This window comes from Ictidomys tridecemlineatus, chromosome 16 (assembly GCF_052094955.1).
Source record: "Ictidomys tridecemlineatus isolate mIctTri1 chromosome 16, mIctTri1.hap1, whole genome shotgun sequence".
In the NCBI taxonomy this organism is placed as follows: domain Eukaryota; kingdom Metazoa; phylum Chordata; class Mammalia; order Rodentia; family Sciuridae; genus Ictidomys; species Ictidomys tridecemlineatus.
In genome coordinates, this window is record NC_135492.1 from 47,080,720 (window position 1) to 47,104,211 (window position 23,492).

At 47.2% G+C, this 23,492-nt stretch overlaps 1 protein-coding gene across 8 annotated transcripts in view; it reads right to left on the minus strand.

The window, feature by feature from the left end:
* Cntn4 (contactin 4) overlaps positions 1 to 23,492 on the minus strand; it is an 819,812-nt gene that overhangs the window by 118,846 nt on the left and 677,474 nt on the right. For all 8 annotated transcript variants that reach the window (XM_040290063.2, XM_040290053.2, XM_078033565.1 and 5 more), the window contains 4 exons: positions 20,385 to 20,487; positions 17,084 to 17,268; positions 5,732 to 5,868; positions 4,106 to 4,235 (listed from right to left, as the gene is read on the minus strand). In XM_040290063.2, the coding sequence (XP_040145997.2) occupies positions 4,106 to 4,235; positions 5,732 to 5,868; positions 17,084 to 17,268; positions 20,385 to 20,487 (555 nt within the window). The remainder of the gene's footprint in view (positions 1 to 4,105; positions 4,236 to 5,731; positions 5,869 to 17,083; positions 17,269 to 20,384; positions 20,488 to 23,492) is intronic.

A 23,492-nucleotide genomic window follows, 5' to 3' on the forward strand; every position in this document is an offset into this window, starting at 1 on the left:
GGGGGAAGTAATTATCATAATACTGATTTCTCTGTTTCCTATGTCCCCCACTGGGTTTGGTTTAAGTGACCACAGCCACACCATGTAATACCTCAGCATAATCCTCATGTGGTAGTCTATAAAGCCACCCCATGTGCCCATTGCTAGTCACTGACTTGGTGAAATGGTGCATGGACCCATGCCGCCATCTTGATTCCTGATATTTCCCTTGTATGGTGGTGGTGGGGGGGACTTCTGGCTCAGAGTTTGGATCCTCATTGTAATTTTCAGTAGGTAGAGTATGTTCAAGTTTACAAGAACATTCTGGGCAGAACAGATTTCCTATTTTAGGAGAGTGGTTCTCAAGGCGGGATCTCGGACTAGCATTTGGATTAGTATCACCTGGCAATCTACTAGAAATGCAAATTCTGAGGTCTCGTCTCAGAATGACCATCACAGAAACCCTGGGAGAGGACTCAGCAATCTGTCTTAGCATGTTCTCTGGGCGATCTGATGCATGGTCAAGTTTAAGAATTGATCCTTTACGCAAACCCAATGACCTTCTGATCTGATTCAATACATCCATAGTTCCTAAATAGCGCCGTTCATTGGAGCTACATGTGGGACACTTCCAAGGACAAATCCCTGGATCCCAGGCTTAGAGATGGGATTAGTTGACAATGGAATAAGGTACTGAATCAGAATATTAAAAAATTCCCCTGAAGAATATAATCTACAGCAGAATTTGAGAATTACAGAAGTGGGATATACTGGTGATTCTGCAGCTATGTGCAATTCAGATTTGGGGTATGAATAATCATTAAAACAGCAAAAAAAATTCTGTAGTGCTATAAACACTTTTAGATTTGCATAGGGCCTTCCTCATTCTACCGGTAAGGGAATTTGAGATCCAAGTGCATAGCTCACCTCTTCCTGATGACTTAAGTAAAGGTTCTGCCTCGATAACTACATTTGGGGAAGAAGAGCATTTGTCCTCTCATTAGATGCTGATCACACTCAGCCCATTTGATTATTTTGTAATCTGGCTCAACGAGGCAGCTGAGAAATCAGACTCCGATGCAGATGAGCACTTGTGAAAGTCCCTCTGAAATAACTCTGGCTTTAGCCTTAATGGTTTTCTAATTTGGGAGCCAATCATCTGGATAAATGCCAGATTAACTGGATAATTGCTCAGCCCTGCACCTCACTGTAATTGGAACATGAGTTACTCGATGCTATTCCAGTGCCCGGCCAGGGTCAGATGCCCTCTACCATGCAGGCCCGGAGAATCGCTTAATACTAAACGATTACATAAAACGTCCTCAGGACACAGTGCATAACATGGTGGTTATCAGAGGCAGAGGAGAATAGAAAGGCGGGAGAGACGGGGAAAGACGGATCAACGGGCAGTACGTCACAGTTGGACAGAAGAAATCCTGATGTCCCGCGACAAAGAAGGGTTACTATGCGCAAGACCCCGTGCTGTGCGTCTCAGAAAGCTCCAGGGCAGGTTATTAAAGGTTTTGCCATGAAGAAATGCTGAATGCTTCTGGATGTAGATACGTTTAACCTGATTTAAACACTATAGACTACAAAGTAGGCAAACATTGAAAGGTCACACAGTAACCCACGGATGTGTACGATTTTTATGTTTTTACAGATGTGTCAATTAAATAAAAAGAAAAAAGAAATTTCTCAAGACACAGTTACTTCTGCACCATATAAAGTCATGGTCAAGTCAGGTCATATTCAAAATCCAGCAGATGTCTGCTGGCTCTTAGGGATAGCTCATCCCGTTGTGAAATGAAAATTGCCCGGTTGTTAGAGTACCTTTTCTGACCCAGGTGAGTTGGAAAAAGTACCCAAGATCTTGGCGGTCACAATCCCTTCTCTGTAGAGAAAGTCACCAATACCTTCACACAGATCCTCTCCGCTCTCCCCAGGGGCTGTAAATGGTGGACATTTGCCAACCCAACTGCCTACTCCTCTGGGAACCGGACTTCGGAAGGCTTGGTCTCACTCTCTCTCCCTCCTCCTACCTCCTCCACCTCCACCACCAATGAGGCAGCCCGAGGACCCGCCGATCAAGATATTTAAATAAGGCCAGCCTCTTCCCTTTGCTCTGAGATGCAGTTTATGTTTTAAAAACCTCTCTTGGTGACGAGGCCCAGACCAGACTGTACCTGAGACCCACTTCTCAGCCCCTCCTCTTCCCTATTCTGCCTTCTCTTCTAGGTGTTTCCTGGAGAACACTCTTCAGTGAATTACAGGTCCTCGAAGCCCTGCCTCAGACGGCTTTGAGACCTTAGCTATCTTCTCCATCATCATTACCCATGCATCCTGAGCGCCGTAGGACCAGAATGACAGAGGACTTCAGATGGGCAATTGGATCAGCAATCGCAGTCACCTGCACGGTCGTCTCAGGGGACACAAGGAGTAGAAAGAACAGCAAAGTTTTCTTTTTTTTATCCACAAAGTACTGGACTGCCACATTTATCACCTCATTTTGAGTCGCCCATAGAAGATTCAAGTTTCCCTGGATTGCAAGATTGTCTTCACTCCGATTCCACTATACCCTCAGGAGTGAAGACAGGGATGGCATGAGGGGTATCCCTACCTACACGGCACCCCCGGATGCCCACCGGAGTAGGTCCCCCAAGCAAACCTCATCCATAATACAGGTTCCTACAGGAAAGAAGATCTGGAAACAGTTACCTTGGGAAATGATGAATTATGAATTGGTAATAGGTCCGTTCCAAACAAGGCCATTTCAATGTGATGGACTTGTAATCAGTTCTACGTAGACGGACTTCAAGATAAAAGTCTCTCTCTAGCCTTTGTCCTCCGAGTGAGTACGTCACCCAGCGCCTAGCTTAATGATTTAGCAGTTTTAATCCATTAAATATAGATATGTTACATATGCATTAAATAACCAGAGAGAAGGTATAAAACATGATCAAGGAAAAAAAAACCTGTTAAATATGTGCTTCCTCAAAACTAACTCTTTATTCATGACTGCAGAGCTATTATCAAGCATTAAGGGGAATCTCCTCTCGGGCACAGGGGATGCTAATATTTGACCCACAGCAGGTACCCACACACTTTTTCCTTTGCTAAAGAGAAGCATTTTTTTCCCCTGTTTTGTTTCTTACCATTTTGAACCTCACCGAGATTTGAATACACGTAACAACAAGTCACTCGTCTGACCCCAAAGAGCCAAATTATCACTCTCCCGTCTCATGGAATAATATCATAGCTGACTGCTGTTTACCAATATTAATTCCTGGGTACTTTTACAAACAGTCAAACATCTCCCTCATGCACCTTAAGAGGGACTTCAGAGATTTACCAAATAAACACTTAGCCGGCTTTCAAACTCACTTGAAATATATGAATAGGAGCTTTCCGAAAAAGAAAAAGGGATTTAAGAGGGGGCTTCTAAGTCTGTCACTTAAGAATCTCTGAATGTGGCCATGAATTATTTTTCCATCTTTATTTCCCAGGTTGAAACTCTGCGTCTACCTGCTTTGTGCATCTGAATCAAAAATTTTGGAAAAAAAATATTCAGGACGTGTAGAAAACGACCCTGGGTAGTTTGTGACTCTGAGCTTTTGCTCTGTGTCCCTCTAATCTGGAACAGTCCTGCTTCTCTATTCTGTCTGTCCAGATCCAAACTGTACAAACTTAGATGGCCCGTACAGCCCGTTAAACTCTCCATCCTAAATTCCTGCAAGACTTACGACTTTCACTATTTTTTTTTTTAACCTTTGTCATTTATTGATTGTTTCTGTGTCAAGCATTGCTGGAATCGGCAATAGTCCTCTTCGCTTAGTGCTACAGTCTGAATGTTCGTGGTATCTCAAAATTCTATGTTGAGCCAGGCGCCGTGGCGCACGCCCGTAATCCCAGCGACTCGGGAGGCTGAGGCAGGAGGATCGCAAGTGCAAAGCCAGCCTCAGCAGTTTACTGAGGCCCTAAGCAACTTTAGTGAGACCCTTTCTCGAAATAAAAACAAATAAAAAGGCTGAGGATGTGGCTCAGTGGTAAAGCACCCCGGGGTTCAATAATCCCCAGTGCTTTAAAAAAATTCTTTTTTTTCATTTCTTTCCCCAGATAAAGTACTCACCTATTACGCTGAGCTCCGCGCTGGAAAAGATAACTCCATGTTTATTCTCTGCCACACACTGATACATCCCGGCATCCGAGAGATTCACGACGGTTATGTTGAGCGTTCCTTGCTCGATCTGAATTCTGTCCTGTGGGGGGGGGGGAGGAGAGAAAATGCCAAAACAATGACCTTCTGCAACTGAGACCTGAAGGCAATTCTGCTACACGTTCTATCAAAGGGGACTTAATGGAAAGAGAACAGCCATCGTACAAGCAATTTACATAACATGATCCATGCGTCTGTCAACTAAACTCGTGGCAGGTCAGATGCTAAATAGAACGTCCAGGGCATCAGTGGGTAAATGGAATTTAAATGGTGGGATTCTCTTGAGTTCTCACTGATTTAATAGTGAAACCATTCAGATTAATATCCCCCTCCAAATAGATGAACTTGAAATGTAAATGGTTTTTTTTTTTTTTTTTTTTTTTTACTTCAAGGCTTTGGGCTTAACTGGGCAAAGTTGGGGGTGGGAGTTGACCGTGGAGGGCTGAGGACGCTCAAATGACCAGCAGGCAACCCTTTGAAGGTTCCCAGGATTATAACCTTCTTGGAGGAAGCGGAGGAAAATGTTTAATGTCAGTTCAGGTTTACCCCCGAAATGCATTTGAACAATTTAACGTTCCTGTACTGGATGGCATTGGGTGGTATGGTGGAAGGTGGGGACCATCTTCTGCGAGTCTAGCTGTGGGGGCAAAGACGGTGTGTGGCACAAAAGACCTTGGATGTCTGTCACCCTGAAGGTGTTGCAACTTGCAAATCCAGCTCTGTAAGTATCACCTCCTCTCCAAGTCCCCCTGCGTTAAACAGAGGGACCGTCACGCCTGTTACCTGGGGACCTACAATCCAGCCATTTGTTTGAGCTTGGCCTTTATCACTGAGAGATTCCTGCACCAAGAGGAGCCCTTCCAGGCAACGGAGGAGGAGGTCCGTGTGACCCGGGTTGGTGAGGACAAACAGTCCCCTTTCTCTTCCTGGTGCCCAGAGCAGTAATCTTTCCTAGGGCTCTTATGGGTGGAGGACGGGGGGACGAGACCTGACCATGAGAAACAGGCTCTCAGTTTGGTGCCTGAGGAAAATGTCAAATCCCAGTTAACATTTGAAGTTTAGCGGGGGAAAACACAATAAGGAAAATTCAATCGGACACCATCGTTCCTCCTCCTTCATTCAGCATTCTCTGCCACGATCTTATTCCATTTAGATGGAAATTTCCAGAATCAGATTGATACCCACTCCCTGTAGTGGATCCAAGGATGTACCTTGGTCTGTACCGGAGCAAAAGGACATGTCCCAGGCCTGCTGTTGGGATCTTACCCAGGGCAGAGCCACAAATATCCATCTGGGAAATAAAAAACCAGTGCTTTAGGATCGATGCTGAACTGACTCAACGCGGCTTTGGAGACCCGGGGGTTTATGTAGGGTTTCTCTTGGTCACGTGCATTCCCTTTCCCCCTTTTCCACTATGAGTTGGCCTTTCGTTGCGGGTGGTTTTGGAAACAACTCCCTGTTTCCATAGCAACAAGGCCACCTTGAACAGGACTGTCCATCCCGAGACACGACAGCGGCCGGCCATCCGAGTTTGCTTACCCGAGTTAACAGTGGTTCGCCATTCTTCAGCCACCTGTACGTGGGCTTGGGTCTCCCGTTCGCTTTACATTCCCAAAACACGTTCTCCTCCATGGCCACGTGGATGTCACTGATCTTCTGAACCCAATTAGGTTGAGCTGTAGCCGTGGAGAAAGCAAGGAACAGGGCGTAAACGGGGGCGTGTGCTCAACCTGTTTTCATGGTATGCCATCCAACGGGAACCTAAGTCTTTAAATAAGATTCTTTTCCCAGATGTTATGCAAACAACAGAGTGTTGTTGGGGTGTGAGTGTGTGTGGGGGGGCGTATCTGTACCCTACTCTGAAGATTCTCTTTGTGATTTTTCAAGCTTCCACTGAAATTAATTTTTTAATTATTTTTTTTTTTGAACTTTCAAAATCACTTATGGGCAGAAGGGGCAGAATGAACTGCCCCTCACCCTTACACATCTGTTGTTATAATTAGAAGGAGAAACCCTTTCCCACCCTCCCACCACGTCTGGCTGAGCTGCCGAGTTCTCGGCTCACACTGCGCTTCCACATTGCTCTGCGGCAAGAGGCAACCAAGTACCCAGGCTCAGGCCGACGGCACAAGTATATGATTGGACAGAACAACTTGCCGGTTATCCATTTAAAGATACCTGCCCTGCATTCTTCTTGTCCCTTCACCCTGATTGGAAAACGATCATAACTGAACAATCCAGGCACATAGAGAGGCTTTGAGCGACAGAAGGACCCCCTTTTCACCTTGAATGACCTTGAGGAAAAGCAGCCCTAGACCTACTTGTTTATTTTTGGATGGAGAAACACAAGAGCCACTTGGATTTATTTAAGCCACTGCATTTTGGGGGTGTCCTTTCTTAGTGTCACTTGGCCTGTCCCCGACTAACAGACTTCACTCCCACGTGTTGTGCAGACAAACTCTGGGACTCCTTTCTCCCTCAACAAGGCCATCACTGTTTATCACTGATGGTTCCGCACTGATGTCAGATTCCAGGACCGAAGCAGTACATCCCTGAGAAGCCCTGCTCTCTGAGTGAGTCTTGATCTTTACCGAACCTTCTGATGCACCTGGGTGCGGTGGCCCATGCCTGTGATCCCAGTGGCTCAGGAGGCTGAGGCAGGAGGATGGTGAGTTCCAAGCCAGCCTCAGCAAAAGTGAGGCTTTTGCAACTCCGTGAGACTCTGTCTCTAAATAAAATACAAAATAGGGCTGGGGAGGTGGCTCAGGGGTCGAGTACCCCTGAATTCAATCCCTGGTACCCAAAACAACAACAACGACAAAACCTTCTTATGCCATCAAGAGCTGCCCACAGTCTCACGTAGGAATTCAAAGCAGCAGGAAATTCTCTCACTGCCCCCAGCTGCGCACCACCTCCACCAGCCAAACGGTACCACAGTTTTCAAGCTTCCACTGAAATTAAATTTTTTTTTTAATCTTCCTTGGTCTCAAGGGACATAAAGACATGTTCCATCAAATCTTGCGTGGAGCACCGTGGAGGCCGTTAACTCTAACGTCACACGAATCAGGAAGGGGACCTTTTTGTCCAGAGTCACATGGAAGACATCGCAGCTCTCTCCTGGAGGCTCTCTGTCGACAGGATGTCTCTGGAGGGGCAGGGCTCCTGAGGCCCACCGGATCAGAGCCCATATCCGTCCGATATGAGAAGACGCTGCTCAATCTTCTTCACACGTCCTTTGACGGGCTTGACCCCAGCGAGCTTCATCCCGTGAGGCTTCGAAGCATCCACAATCGAACTCCAAAGGAAACTGCTCGGGTTGAGGCCAAACTGTGCGTGTCTTGCTTTCTCCGTCATAAACCAAAGTGGGGAAGCGCTCCGTGAGTCCCTCATCCAGTAGAGGTCTCCAGGTCCTTGCATACCTGAGAGCTTTCTTCTTTTTCCCATCTATGAGCAATTTCATATTTTCATTTTTCCAGAGAGCCAAACAGGTTTACCCATCCTCTACGGATGGGCCTGATGCATGGCTGCATAATACAGGAGGCCAAAAGGGTCAACTTCAAAAAAAAAAAAGTTAGAACATCAACAAGCATTAGCTTGAATGAAGGGTGATGACCTACATCCTCGAAAGAGCCGCCCCGTGGGCCGCGGCTCTCCATCTTCCTGCTTCTAATGCAGAGGGAGCCCCAAAGAACGCCTTTCCACATCTCCCCCCGGGAGGACCCCGATGTGCAACCCCCATAGGACTCACGGCTGCTGTGCGCCTGATTCACGTTCAGCGGCTGAATATTGACCCCCCCACACACCCTGCGTCGAGTCCAGGAAAACAGAGCAAACAAGAAAAGAACCAGAAATCTGTGTGCAATATTCACCACGAAGCCAAACTTTGGAAAAGACAGTGGAGGGGTGGGGGCAGAGGAGGGGGGGTGGGGAAAAATCCGGAAGGGCAAATGTAAGTTATGGAGCAATGTCAAGTTGAAGTTCAAAAGAGGAAACATCAAAACCACACGCCGAGACACAGATTTCAATGTCACGGGTTTCTCTGCAACACTTGGGCTTACGAGGAGTTGCTTTCTTTCAAACCTAGAGAAGGCAGGAAGGAAAAAATAAAACAAAAACCTTGCCATCTTATAAAGCAGGTGGGGCCAGGGAAGGAAGGTCCTGGGGAGAATTCTGCAAAGTTCTGATCCGTTCTGTTTCTTCCTTCGGGGACCCTGGGGGTCCTGGTACCTGAACCCACAAGGGCTGTTGTTTTTTTGCGGGGGCCAAGGTGAAATGAACAGCTCATTTGGTGTTTGTGGACCACCTCTGGGTTTTTAAAGTAAAAGGGATTCACAAAAGCTGAATCTGACGTACGGCAAACATCTGCTTCTTAAAGTGCATATCTGCACGCGGGCCCGTGGAGATGAGGAACAGAATAGCCTATTAGGTTAAAAAAAAAAAAAGAGAACGAAGTGGATTTTATGTTCACATGCCAACGGAAGATCTTCAGGGCAAAATCCCACCTAGTTAACAGTTTTCCTTCCTACTCACTAAGGTTGGATGAATCATAGCTAAGTGGGTGAGATTTTTGTGCTAGAATAAAGTTTGACGCTTAATAGAAATAGCTCATAAATCTCTTTGAGTCACCAGAGTCTATGGATAACAGACATTCCTGTTTAGTCCATTATAGGAAATATCATTTGTTAAACCCACCTCCACCTCCAGCTTTTTTTGGGGGGATTTGAGAATGGAGTTACCAGGGTCTGAACTCAGGGACACTCGACCACTGAGCCCCATCCCCAGCCCTATTTTGTATTTTATTTAGAGACAGGGTCTCACTGAGTTGCTTAGTGCCTTGCTTTTTGCTGAGGCTGGCTTTGAACTCACGATCCTCCTGCCTCAGCCTCCTGAGCTGCTGGGATTATAGGCATGTACCACCATGCCCGGCCATCCTCAATTTTTTCTTTTTTTTTTTTTTTTTGATGATGCATCTGGATATCAGATACCAAAATCCATCTACATTTTTCAACTCCATGTCAAAATACCAGCTCAGAGAAAGGCCCAGGCAGGATGGTTCAGTACTATTATTTCTAAATAGTATTATTCTAAATATTATTGTACCATTTAGTATTTAGGAATAAATACTAAACAAATGCTAAATGATTTTAGAACTATTGGGTACTAAAGTTCAGTACTACTGTATTTCTAAGTGCTTTCTTTAGTACTATACAGAGATAGTTGAAGGATGCGTTACCTACCAGTCTTCCTGTCCTGCCCTAAACTCCTCCCACCATCTGGCTCTGCCAAAAGTTAAGTAGTGCCCTGCCGCCATTTTGCCCCTGGATGATGTGCCCCTCTGGTGCTGAATAAAGCATCGCCGGTCCATGAAGGACCATTCCTCTTTTTCATTCTGAAATTCCCTTTTCCCGTGCTTTCCATACTGATCCCACATATTAAACGGAATTAAATTCACATGTTAAAAGAGAAACATCCATTTGGGCCTTCTGGGTTCTCCCAAGGTCAAGGCAGCTGAAGGACATGTTGAGAATATCGAGCGCCATCATCTTCTCTGGGACATGTTAGCCTCGTTTCCAAGCTACAAATTCAAACCGTGGGTTCAATAGTCGGGCTGGGAATCTGACCTTGTCACATGGCTAGTCTCTGAGACCGATGAACAACCCCTTCATCTCAATCTTTGTTTGTTCAATAACTGTCAGAATGACCTGAATCAATGTGGGCCTGTTCCAGCCGCGGGATTCAGCCTCTTTTCCAATCATCATCTTCACGGCGAGCAGATATCATTGGAACTCCACGGGCCAAGCAGTTCTCCAAGGTATGCGGCTCTCCAATTTTTCCCAAATCAGTGATTTTTTTTTTAACAGAAAGAAATGCTCGCCAAGGCCCTTCAGCTTTGGAGACTTTAGAATCTTAAAGAAAAGACAGAGACAGCCAAACCCCTCAACTCCTACTGAAAAGATGACCAGTAGACCTTTGCGATTCTTTCTGATGGAGAAGAGGAGTCCTTTCTGGGATTCGGTGGAGATCTTGCTACCATTGCTTAAGAGTCATATGGGTAGGGGGCTTCCTGAGTCTGAAGGTAATGACTTCACTTTAGTTTAACCACCGATCTGTATGTAGGTGCTTCCAAAATCTTTATCTCTAGCCTGGCATCCTCACACCATTCATGGAGACATGGAGATGCTCTCAGTGGACCTCAGACCCCATGTTACTCCTGTTGGCAGGGGCTCAACTCATTTCCCACGGCGATCACAGAGCCTTCCAGTCTATAAAAAATAGATTTCTTGAAACCCTCGCCCAACTTCCAATGTGTAGAAACCACCGGAAGCAAGAGCCAGCTTTATAAGAAAGGTAGGTGCTGCATTCTGAGTTTGGATCCGACTTGGGTCTCTGTTCAGCCATGAGAATCTCCCCTCTTCTGACTCCAGGTTCTCATCCATTCCCCACACAACATCAAAGGCCTAGAGCATCTAGGTTAGCGCCCCAGTTTAGCTACTGTGAATTGTGTTGCTATAAACACTGATGTGGCTGTGTCCCTGTAGTGTGCTGTTTTTAGGTCCTTTGGGTATAGACGGAGAAGTGGGATAGCGCTGCGTCAAATGGTGGTTCCATTCCCAGTTTTCCAAGAAATCTCCATACTGCTTTCCAGATTGGCTGCACCAATTTGCAGTCCCACCAGCAGGTAAATGGATGGAGTTAGAGAAGATAATGCTAAGTGAAGTTAGCCAATCCCCCAAAAGCAAATGCCGAATGTTTTCTCTGATATAAGGAGGCTGACTCATAGTGGGTTAGGGAGAGGGAGCATGGGAGGAATAGATGAACTCTAGATACGGCAGAGGGGTGGGAGGGAAAGGGAGGGGGCAGGGGGTAAGAAATGATGGTGGAATGGGATGGACATCATTATCCAAAGTACATGCATGAAGACACAAATTGGTGTCAACATACTTTATAAACAACCAGAGATATGAAAAAAAATTGTGCTCTCTATGTGTAATAAGAATTGTAATGCATTCCACTGTCACATACAATTTAAAAAATAATTTTAAAAAGCGAATTCACGATGACACCCACACGTATTTTGAAATGGGCCACGCTGCTCGGAGAGCTTGCTGTAACAAGGAGAGCTGAGGATTTGGAGTCTGGAGGTTGAAAGTCTAAGTTTTAACCCATGAACCCAGGGATCCTGGAACTTGGTCATGTCTGAAGTGACCTCTGACTTTAACCTGTGAGGCCATTAGTCTTTCGACAGCCTCATCAGCTAACCGGATTCATAGTTCTCCTGGGTTTTGTATAGCTTTTGTTTGTTTTTTTTTCATGCACATATTCTCGTTGGCGGTTTCTTCGTCCCTACGTAAGTAACAATTGTGACCTTCGCATCTGGCAGTGGAGAGAGGGAGAGGGCTGGGACGTCAGGCCTCCTGCAGATACCAATGACAAAATGCAGAAACCAGCTATGTGAACATGCACTAGAAGGGGGCATATTTCTGCTACAGGTGCCCGTTCATGACTAAATCAAACACACTATGGAGGCGGTCTCTGTGCGAGGCCCTGGATAAGGTTTGTGAATGGGCTTCACAAGCTGGAGATGTTACATACATTAAGAGGACATGACCATTATCCCATATCTTTAGGCTACAACTCAAACTCCTCTACCGTCTGGTCTCATCTCGTTTTCTTATTTTTTCTCCAGCTAAGTCCTCTCTCTCCTCCTTTCCAATAAGCTAGCTCCTGCCTCCAAACCTCCGTGGGTACCATATTGTTTTTCAGGAATACTCTGCTTCCCCTTCCCTCCCTAACAAGCTTTTTACTCTGCTGGAGCAACTCTCCATAAATCTTTTCTGTCTTGCCACCTGCAATCCTCCCGAACCCCTACAGACCACTGGGTACAAGCAGCAGAACCATTTCTTGCGATCAGGTGCATCATTTCCTTACGTTCTGGTTCAACTCATTTGATTGTTAACCAGTTTCTAGAAAAGACAGATTCTCTTTTCTTCCCAGAGGTGCTGTGAGCGGTTCAGAACTTCATGAAGGAGTCATAAAATTTTTTTTAACAAATGGGCAATATATTCATTTTTTAAAAGAATCCTTAAGTCTGATTTACTCAGCCCAGTTCTACCCAGATTAACCAAGCTAGGACTCTAGGCTCATACGAATTGATTTCTTTATATTTCTTTTTCTTTCTTTCTTTTTTTTTTTTTTTTTTTTTTTTTTTGGTACCAGGTACTGAACCCAGGGGTGTTTAACCCCTGAGCCATCCCAAGTCCTTTTTTTTTTTTTTCTGAATTTTATTTAGAGACAGGGTCTCGCAGAGTTGCTTAGGGCCTTGCTAAATTGCTGAGGCTGGCCTTGAACTCAGGATCCTCCTGCCTCAGCCTCCTGAGCTGCTGGGCTTACAGGCGTGTGCCACCACGCTGGGCCGGTTTTGCTTATCTAAGGTCTAGAAGTACAGCCTGCGTGTAACTGGGAGAAGAAGAAGAGAAAGAAGGAAACCATTTGAACTCAACATTTAGGTGGCCAGATTAGAAAACAGAAAGCAAACCGATCCCTCTCCATTGTTCATGGGCACGTCTCCATCTGGGAACGCATTCTGGCCGTGGAAACTCGCAGAGAGAGGATACGGGTGACGCAAGGATTTTTCCCTGACCTCCCTTCCGACAGCGTTCTTGGGGTCAGAAAAGCAATGCATGTGCCAAGAGGAGAAAGCCGCTTCTCGTCTTGGATCCGACTCCCAGTCACTGGGTGATGGGGTTATTTCAACGTCTCTGGGCCTTATTTTCTTTATTTTTGAAAATCAGAGGGTTCCTTCCCACTCCTGTGAAGTCAAGGCTGGTTCACTACCAAGACGCCGTGCTCCCTATTTCCGAGTGATGCGCTGGCTCCACCCCCACCCCACGGTGGCAGTCAGGTGTAGGAGAAGGTGTACTAAAGGCTCTAAATACCAGGTCCCTTCAGTCGGGTTCTTTCTTTTCCATGATGACTATAATTCTATCAGTCACTTGGTTCAAAAGGGAATATGGACACAGTCAGGTGGAAAGAGGAGCAATCATCCACTGAATTAAGTCCCATTTTAGACGTTCCTCTCCTTGCTTCAAAGCTAATTGCTCTAGCACCTTTCTTCTCCTTTGTCTGTGTAGACTGGCTGCAATGACCAAGGGACAGCAAGAATAGAATCACCTTCTCCTGCGTGGAAGTGGTTTCTTTTTTCTTTGTACTGGAGATTGAACTCAGGAGCACTCGACCCCTGAGCCATATCCCCAGCCCTAGTTTGTATTTTATTTAGAGACAGGGTCTCCCTGAGTTGCTTAGCAGCCTCCCTTTTGCTGAGGCTGGCCTTGAACTTGAGATCCTCCTGCCTCAGCCTCCCGAGCTGCTAGGATGACAGGCGTGCCACACCGTGCCTGGCTCCTGAATGGAATCAAAACTGAGCCTCACTGTAGCATTGGGATTGCCTAGTACAGGGTGATGGTGCTCACCACGGGGGGGTCCCCAGACCAGCAGCGTGGGCATTACCTGGGGAATGAATCAAAATGCAAATTTTTACATCCTCGCCCAGACCTACCAGATCAAAATCTCTTGCACAGTGCTCAGTATTCTGTATTTTTATAAGACTTCCAAGTTCTCCTGATGCAACAGGGAGTCTCAGAGGCTGCAGAGTAGCCTTGGAAGCCTAGTTCTGCTTCTCACCATGTAAACTTGAGTCACGCAATCTCTTTGGGGAGTCAGTTTCTTTGTCTATAAACTATAGGAATTTGACCTAAGAAACTCCTATGGACTAACTCCCAAATAGCTCTCCCGTCTGTCTACGCTTTTCTTCCCCCTGAGATCTTGCCACCGATATCTCTCACCCAGATACTAGTGATGGCCTCCTGAATGTTCTGCTCCTAGGGTTGGTCCTCAGTAATCTATTCTCCTCGAAGCAAACAGAGTGGGGTTTTTCAAAGCATGAACCAGATTATTCATTCCTTTCTTTAAAATCCTCCTATGGCTTCCCAGGGTACTCTGGGTAAAACCCACCTGCACCAGGCTTGGAAGGTACTATCTGTCACCTGCCTCTGTTTCAAACCTTGGGCCCTCACCCATCATGATTTAGTCACCCTCGTGTCCTTGATGCATCTCAACCGGGTCAGATAGTTTTCTGCCTCAGGGCCTTTGCATGCCCTTACGTTCTGCTTGAAGGTACAACTTCCTGGAAGCCAAGTAACTACTGTATCTTATGAAGCCTTTCTCTTGCTCCTAGTTACTTCCTATCACAACAAACGGATTCTTCCTAACTCTGCCTGCAAAATGAAAATTTCTAGCTCATTCATTCGCTCAAGAGCACCTTGTCTTTTAGTGAGACTTCTCGTGACATATCAGGTCCTGGAGGGCACAGATTTGTCTTGCAGCCCTGGTACCCAGCAGTGCCCGCCCCAGGGTGGGCAACGGAAAGGGATTTGTCGAGTCCATGAATGACGGACTGAAGTCCTCTCAGTCAATTTCTACCTCGAGGAACAAAGATCCGTCACAGTCTTGTTCTGAAAGACAGATCTGTTTTTCAGGAAGTTTTTCAAATGGAAAAAAAAAAAAAAAAAACGGCTGAAAGAGCAGATTGGAACTAGGCCGTGCCGGCCTCGTACAGGGACGAGGGGTGGGGTGGAGATGTTTTGTGGCTGAACTCGGCTGAGTTGTCCTCGTGTGTCCAACCCAAGTGGCACCGGCTGACCCACGGACACGGGCCCCATGGGAACACACTGGCAAGGGACAGGGGCGTCCCTGGTGCTGACCCAGGGAGGGCCAGAGTCCTGCTGCGGCACTCAGGATGTCTTTGGAGAAAGGTGTGAGAAGAAGAGAAAAGGTCCCACGCAGCCAGACCAGGAGGGTCATCGGGCCCCTGTGTGGCTACCCACGTGCAGAGCTGAGAGGTGGAACGTGAAAACCCCAAATCGATCAAGAAACGGAGGTGTCCCAGCCCACGTTCCTGGTGACCTCCTCCCGGAACTAGCACACACCTAAGAATCTCTCCTGTCAACGGAGGCAGGCGGCTCCTGGATAAGTAGTGGGGGTGGCCTGCTCCCCTTTTGGGGGGAATGGACAGACAGTGTGGTGTTAATTGTGATAATCCATTTAACTTGGAGATATGGGCAGCTGGGAGTTGGAAATAGAGCGCTGGGGTAGATCCAGATTAAAAAATAAAGAGAGAGACAGAAAGAGAGTGGAGGGGCGGGGGGAATGACAGCCAAGCACTTAGCAGACGACTTCATTTACCAGGCAGACGCCGTGAGCACCTGAGTTTCATCTCTGGGACAGGATCCCTGAAAAGACACAGCGTTGCTCAGGACCGAGTGACAAGGCCGCCTCTCCATCACGGTCACTGCAGGTGGCGGTCATTTCCAGAGCAGGAAAAATCTCGAACCCCTAGGAAAAGTCGTGTGTGTGTGTGTGCCAAGCCCTGGGTCACAGAAAGTGTCACCTCTTTGTCACCAACAGAAACAGCGGGCTTTTCTCTTAAAAGGGGAATTATGGAGGTGACGATGGCTTCGTTGGATCGGTTGGAGCCGCTTGGATGCCATTTGGGAACCGGCACACCCCCCCGTAAGCGGAGGAGTCTATTCCGTGAAGGAGAAGGGGACGAGGCTCCCCAGTGACCTTTTAAATAAACTCAGGTTTTAAAGTCCCCCAAGACCTAAATGAACTCCCTGAATCTCACGGAATGCACGAATACGTTCATTCCTAGGGTTCGTGGTTTCTTCATTTGACGTTTTCCCAGTGAGTTGACTGCGGTATCAACACCAGATCAGCTACCCTCAGTTAAGAAAGCGCAGAGAACACTTATCACGTCTGTCCTTTGGTACGTACGGGGACACGCACGATCAAAGAGAAAACGCAGGTTTATCCCAACAACTGTTATTTGGCCCCGTCTGGTGAAGAACGTTCCAGAACCCTGAACGCTTACCCTCACCATCCTCCCTGTGTCCGGGCGATCAGAGTCCAGATGGCGCAGAAGGTCATGGATCAAAAAAGGTCCCCCCAGCTGTGGCCACCCGCCACTGCTCTCATCATGGTGACAGGCCACAATGTTGACTAAGACCCTTCTTGAACCGTGACCCATCTGTGATGTTCATCTCCCATACCCCACAGAGAGGGGAGGCAGACGTGGCCCAACTGGACAGAACTCAGTTTTTTTTTTCTTTCCAAATGCCTGTCCGGCGAAATCCTTTGCTGAATTTCAGACCGACACCCTAACCGGGTGTCCAAGACGGACTCAGTGACGGCCACCAGGCTGGACGCTGCACCCGGATCTGATGTTTGGATCAAGGCCGGTGCTTTGATTGGAACAGGAGCAGCTGTTCCTACAGAGTCTTGGGGGGGCGGGACAGAGATGTGTCACGGTCCTATCTGAGGAGGACTCCATGGGGACCGCGTGCGTTTTGAAATGTTCACGGTATCACACTAAATAGCGACCAATAAGGACCAGTGACCGAGGAGTCACACAGGCCCTCGGATGAAGCACAGAGCGTTTTTTTTTTTTTTTTTTTAATTCAGGAGCAGGAATAACAGATTGTTTCCTGTGTTGAGTTTGCAGCTTTGATGGGAAGACGAGAAACAGGTTCCTCTGAAAGTGTGTTCACACTCACCTCCAACCCCAAACACAGCGGCCTAATTTCTTCCTTTCTGCTCCCACAACATCCTGCCCCCCCACCCCATCCTCACTTTCCGCACCCAGAATCATCCAGGGAAGGCTGATCGTGGAGCCGGCGCAGAGGAATGCACAGGCTTGTTCTGCACAGTGCCTACGAGACCAGCTTCACTGGAAAGTGCTTTTCATATAGGATCTTACATGATTTTTTCTTTTTTTTTTTAATACCAAGACGTCCTACAGGGATCTCGAATGCCAGACTGGAATCGCCCACTCACCATAGAAAGTCAGCTGCCCCCGGGCTACGTTTTTGCCCCTGGAGTTCTCGGCCACACATTCGTAGATGCCGGCGTCCTCCTGCTGAAAATTGGGGATTTCGAGAATTCCATTGGACTTGTGTCTTCTGGCTTTCCTGGCGATGGGCCTCCCGTCGGCTCTTCGCCAGACGATCGTTGGCACCGGGCTGATGGTGGCAAGAACGCAAAGAAGCAGATCGAGTTAGAATCCGTCCCCACAGCCCTTGCCTTCTTGGCTTATAAACATGCAAGCTCACCGGAGTGTTCTCCGAACTTCATTTATTTTATGTTACCACTAATATCATTGAAATCAGCACACTACAGGGACGCAGCCACATCCATGTTCATAGCAGCACAATTTACAGTAGATAAACTGTGGAGCCAACCTAGATGCCCTTCAGTGGATGAGTGGATAGGGAAACGGTGGTATATATACACACAATGGAATATTACTCAGCAATAAAAGAGAATAAAATCATGGCATTTGCAGGTAAATGGATGGAGTTGGAGAAGATCATGCTAAGTGAAGTTAGCCAATCCCCCCAAACCAAATGCTGAATGTTTTCTCTGATATAAGGAGACTGACTCATAGTGGGGTAGGGAGGGGGAGCATGGGAGGAATAGGTGAACTCCAGATAGGGCAGAGGGTTGGGAGGGGAACGGAGGGGGTAGGGGATTAGCAAGGGCAGTGAATGTGATGGACATCATCATCCAAAGTACAGGTATGGAGACATGAATTGGATGTCAACCTACTTCATATACAAACAGAGATATAAAAATTTGTGGTATGTATGTGTAATAGAAATATAGTGCAAAAAAACCCCCACAAAGTACATATATAAAGACATGAATTGGGATGAACATACTTTATGTACAAAGATATGAAAAATCGTGCTCTGTATGTGTACCAAGAATTGTCATGCATTCCACCGTCGTGTAGTCACAAAAATAAAACCAATTTAAAAAATATCATATCCATCTCTGGTATTCTTTGTGTTTTCTTAAACTCAGGTAAGAGTTTAAGGTGTCCGTGAGGCACCTGTGAAGAGCCTGTGACTTTGAGACCACCACACAGAGCCGCCCCAGTGGAACCCTCTGTCTAGGATCTCCGTGAGCTCAGCTTCCAGCATCCTCACCACGACACCAGAAGTAGGGGTGCGACTCTCCCAAGCTCTCAACACCACCGGATCTGTCAGCTTACGGCCACTGGGACCTCAGCGGATGCCACATGGGGCGAGAGTCACCTGGCCATGCCCGGCCTCAATTCTGGACCCATCAACTGGGAGATAATGAGATGCTTATTACCTGAGATGTTTGTCTCTTGTTAGTTGGGGACAACAGAGGCAATACGTTCTTCTTTTTTGGGTACCGGGGATTGAACTCAGGGGCACTCAAACACTCGGCCACCTCCCCAGCCCTATTTTGTATTTTACTTAGAGACAGGGTCTCACTGAGTTGCTTAGCGTCTTGCTTTTTTGCTGAGGCTGGCTTTGAACTCATGATCCTCCTGCCTCAGCCTCCCGAGCCGCTGGGATGACAGGCGTGCACCACAGTGCATGTATGTACCCGTATATTTCATGCCCAACAAGGAAAGTACCCCGCCTTGAGAAACACCGAAATAATAGTAGAAATGACTGAACTCATGGAAATCTGGGAGATACAGCCCACGTGTTGACTTGGAGGAACGGTTCACATCATTTCTATATGGAGAACCTTACCCACTTGATGCATTCCATTTGGAAGGTGGCTTGGAGGGACTTTAATTAAAACAGTGAGATAAAGTCAGCCGCAGTCTGCGAGGGTCTATTATGTGCTCTCAAGACATCCATCATGCCCCGTGCCATAACTGTTTAGCAGACAGCCTAAACTGCAAGGAGGGTAGCGTTGAGCCTGCAAATCGATGGCTTCAGCAAGTTAACCACAGCTTTGAAGACTGCGGCTTCCTAGCAGGGGATATAATCATTTACTTATTTATTTTTTCACAAAAAAAAGAAAAACACTCACCGAGAAGTAATTAGTCGAAAGGACTTGCTAATCTTCTCTGGGAAACCTGAGATGGTATTCTAAAAAAAATTAAAGCCATCCACTCCACTATATTTGTTTTAGAAGGATTTTAAATTCATCAGAGAGACACACACAGAGCTCCAATTGCGGAAAGGCTCTATCGAAAGTGTATGATGGACGGCCTCCCGCTCCAAGGAGATGCACACTTCATCCTGGGCCTTTAAAAATAACTCTACTTATTTCAGCAGCTCCGTGGGCCGACCCAAACATCTCCCCCGTGCAAGACAGGAGCCCAATTTGTGGCCTTTTGTTTTTATTCTAGGAGCCATTCAAGCACGGTGAATAGACTTTAATTCCTAGCCCCCCTTTGATGTGCTAAAGGGAACTGAAGACCTTTCAAGACGTCTCCTTTACCCATCTCACCACACACACAACCCGGATGATCCGGTTACCTGCTCTGAACTCTTCTCCAACTAACTTCACACAGGCCCTTGAAAACAAAGATGAATTTTAAAAACACAACCACGGTGTACTTGGTGAGCAACCTGCTTTAACTCCCTTAGCCATAAATCACGGGTGTTTTCTACGTCTTGCATGTTTTTCAACTTGACTTTAAGTGTCTGTGCGGTGTATCATCCTGCAGGCGTATCATAATTCATTTCAAACGGCAAGTCTTCGGGACATGGAAAAAAAAATATCATCATCGTATTGTACTACACCAAAATAAAGATACTGCTGTGGTTGATATTGCCGTGATTTGGAAACACAGGGGAACCCAAAATAACCCTTCCGTTAGAACTGAATATACAATGAAAAAAAAAAAACAATAAGGAATATTTTCTATGGTTCATGTAGAACACAAAAATCATTAAAAAAAAAAAAAAGATTATAAGCAGCCCAGCGTGGTGGTGCACACCTGTCATCAATCCCTCAGTGGCTCGGGAGGCTGAGGCAGGAGGATCGTGAGTTCAAAGCCAGCCTCAGCAAAAGTGAGGCCCTAAGCAGCTCAGTGAGACCCTGTCTCTAAATAAAACACAAAAATAGGGGCTGGGGATGGGGCTCAGTGGCGGAGTGCCCCTGAATTCAATTTTAAAAGAAATTCTGGCCATTACCTGTGTCTCTCTGGGTGTGGACAGAATCCAAGAGGCACGTGCAGAGTGGCAGAGAAGGGTCCGACTGGCTTTTCAGTCCCCTGCGGAAGCCATCCCCGTGAACAGCCTAAGGAGAACTCTACACCTGCCCCACCCAGCAGAAGGGAGGGACTGTAGGTAGAACTTACTTTCCTAAAGCAAAGCACTCTAGCTTGACGGTGGCTCCTTTGGCAGTCGGGACGGTCTCTGGGAACTGCACTTCGATTTTGGGCTCGTATTCCCCCATCACCCCTGCAAACAAACAGAAGAGCTGAGTCTCAGAGGCTCTGTGGAAACGGACTCAAGTGCTTTTGAGACAACGCAGGCTGCTCCCGCACACCATGAGGTGCTCAGTGAATTCCTTCACTCGAAGCAGGTCCATGAGATTGTGGCCCTGAGAGAAGACTCGGTCTCACAGAGCCACACCATCGGCCTAGGATGATATTCTCTATGCACCCAACTTCGCTTCTCGAAAAAGACTTTTCTAAAGGTGGTCATGAAAATACAGGATTGATAAAGTCTGAGTCACCAAGAAAGTCACCTTTTTTCAGAATAACAAGGTGGAAAAAAATAAAATATGTAAAGGTACCTTAAAAAAAATACTAGCCACCAGGTGCGGTGGCGCACACCTGTCATCCCGGTGGCTCGGGAGGCTGAGGCAGGAGGATCGAGAGTTCCAAGCCAGCCTCAGCCAAAGGGAGGTGCTCAGCAACTCCGTGAGACCCTGTCTCTCAATAAAATACAAAATAGGGCTGGGGATGGGGCTCAGTGGTCGAGTGCCCCTGAGTACAATCCCCGGTATAAAACAACAAAATACAAACAAACATACATATTTTTAAAAAATCAAATTTTTTTTGGTGCCTTCTTTCTGTGATCACAATTTTTACTTTCACTTCCAGGACTCATCTTAATTAATCATTAATTAGTGCGTGCAAAGTAGCATCAAAAGCTTGAGTTGTTATTGTACTCTGAACCCATGTAAAAATAAGAAGCATCTACAGGAAAAAAAAAAAAGAAAAAACCTTTCAGTTCTGACAGCCTTAACCCATGGCTGACCTTGAAAGCCTTCTCTCCCGCTTTGGTGCATCCTAAGTACTTACCGATTCTTCCCTATCCGTACCTTCTAGGCTCTGTCTACTGTCTCTCTCCTTGTTTTGATACAGTCATTCCTGTCCCGTTTCGGGTCGCTCTCCTTGATGTCTGACTCAGCAGTGCCAGTAAAGTATCTGCCATCACCTAGATCACTCTGCCATTGTCCTGACTCTGCACTGCATCGCTCCCCTGGGCTCCCCATCGGGATCCAGAAGGATCCCTTCCTTCTGCAACTAGGCTGCAGCCTCAAAGGCGTGCAACCAGCCAGTGAACCAGGGTTCAAGGTAAAAACTCATCTCCATCTTTCACTCGGGTCCTTTCGTCACTGCAGCGGATGACCCTCTACAACTCCAGCCCACGGAATCTGGGCTTGACGTGTTCCCAGGACACGGGACTTTCCTCCCGTGGTGGCCCATCTCCGCCTCCTGAGCTGGCTTGCACCTGAGTTTGGCTCTTGCCCAGATCTGGCTGGAGGTGGTGCGGCGCCTGCTGACACCAGGCCTCCCACGCCGCTGCCAGCTTGCTAACAAACGGCCTGATCTGCTGAATCACCCATCGCCCCGTAAATATCAGGGGCATGACTCTGAGCGCAGCCGGCAAGTTCGCACCTCTTAGTGGGGTGCGTGTGGCTGGGTGCCCGAGAGCGGCGCTGATTAAAAACAAAGATCTGCCTTGGGAGCAGCGAGAGGTCTCTTGTCCTCCCAGGGGACCACGTCACTCCGCGCTGCCGTGTGTCACGTTCTGGAGGCAGGTGAGACTCTAAGGTAAAAAAATGCCAGGGACGAGGATGTTTCAGAAGCCACCGGGCGTTTCCCCCAGCGCACCCATTTCTAGAAACGTGACCTCGAGATTGTCCTATGAAAATCATGCCCAGGAGCAAAATCTATGTCACACGACTTTGTTGGACTAAAATATCACCGGAAAAGCGGGGGTTGGAACTGCTACTTCCCCACCCTAGGATCCTGCCTGTGAGGGTCTAGGCTGGGAGCCTGCTCTCCCTGGATGCTGTCCCCATTCTGGCTGCCCCCTGGTCCCCTCCAGGTGCCCTACTCTGTAGCTGGCAGGGGTCTCCAAAGCCCTGTGCCCAGGACGCCTCTGCTGCTTCTGAAGCTCTGGTGGTGGCTGTCAACCTGCAGTGTCCCCTAGCTTGGAGCTGCGGTAGGGGCTGTGGTCACTCGACCTTCTCTCTGTGGGTCTTTCTAAGGACACGAGTCACACTGGACTATGGGCCCAGTCTATTCCACTAAAATCTCCTCTCAGAACTTGTTCTGAGCCCGGTGTGGTGGCGCACGCCCGTCATCCCAGCAGCTCAGGAGGCTGAGGCAGGAGGATGGCGTGTTCAAAGCCAGCCTCAGCCACGTAGGGAGGCCCTAAGCCACTCAGTGAGACCCTGTCTCTAAATAAAATTCAAAATACGGCTGGGGATGGGGCTCAGCAGTCCAGTGTCCCTGAGTTCAATCCCTGGTACCAAAAAAACAACAAAAAACTTGTTCTGACTCCTTTCTCACTGTTTTTATGACATTTTAAGAAAATGGCTTTGGTTGAGATTTAACACACATACCAAAAATTCACCCATTTTAAGAGTATGATTCGGTGATTTTTTAGCAATTTCATTGAGGCCTGCAGCTGTCCACATAACTCACTTTGGGACTATCTCTAGCAGCCCAATAAGACCCCCGAAGGCCACCTGCAGTAAATTACCATTGCGGGTCCCAGCCCTGGGTGACCCCTCATCTGCTTTCTGTCTCTATGCATTTGCTCTTCGGGGACATTCCCTATAAATGGAATCACACAAGATGTGGCCTTTTGTGTCTGGCTTCAAGGTTCATCCACCTTGTAGCACGAACCAGACGTTCCTTCCTATTTATTGCAGAAGAGGACTCTACCGTGCAGCGGCACTAGCTGCTCATGATCTACTTGCTGGCTGTGTTAAGGTCTGTAAACAAGTCAAAAATAACACCTGGTATTTTGCCAGAGAAATGTTAGAGTTCGTAAACAAGTCTAAATGGTGCCTGGCAAAATGCCAGAGGGAGTGGTTTGAGAAATAACAAAAGCAAGCCATTAAGTGTGGAGATTCCTTATTGGTTGACTGATGTATCTAGTTTATGCTAATTAGATAAGCTGTGCAAAATGTATAAATAGCTCTGTTGTCGTACAATAAACGG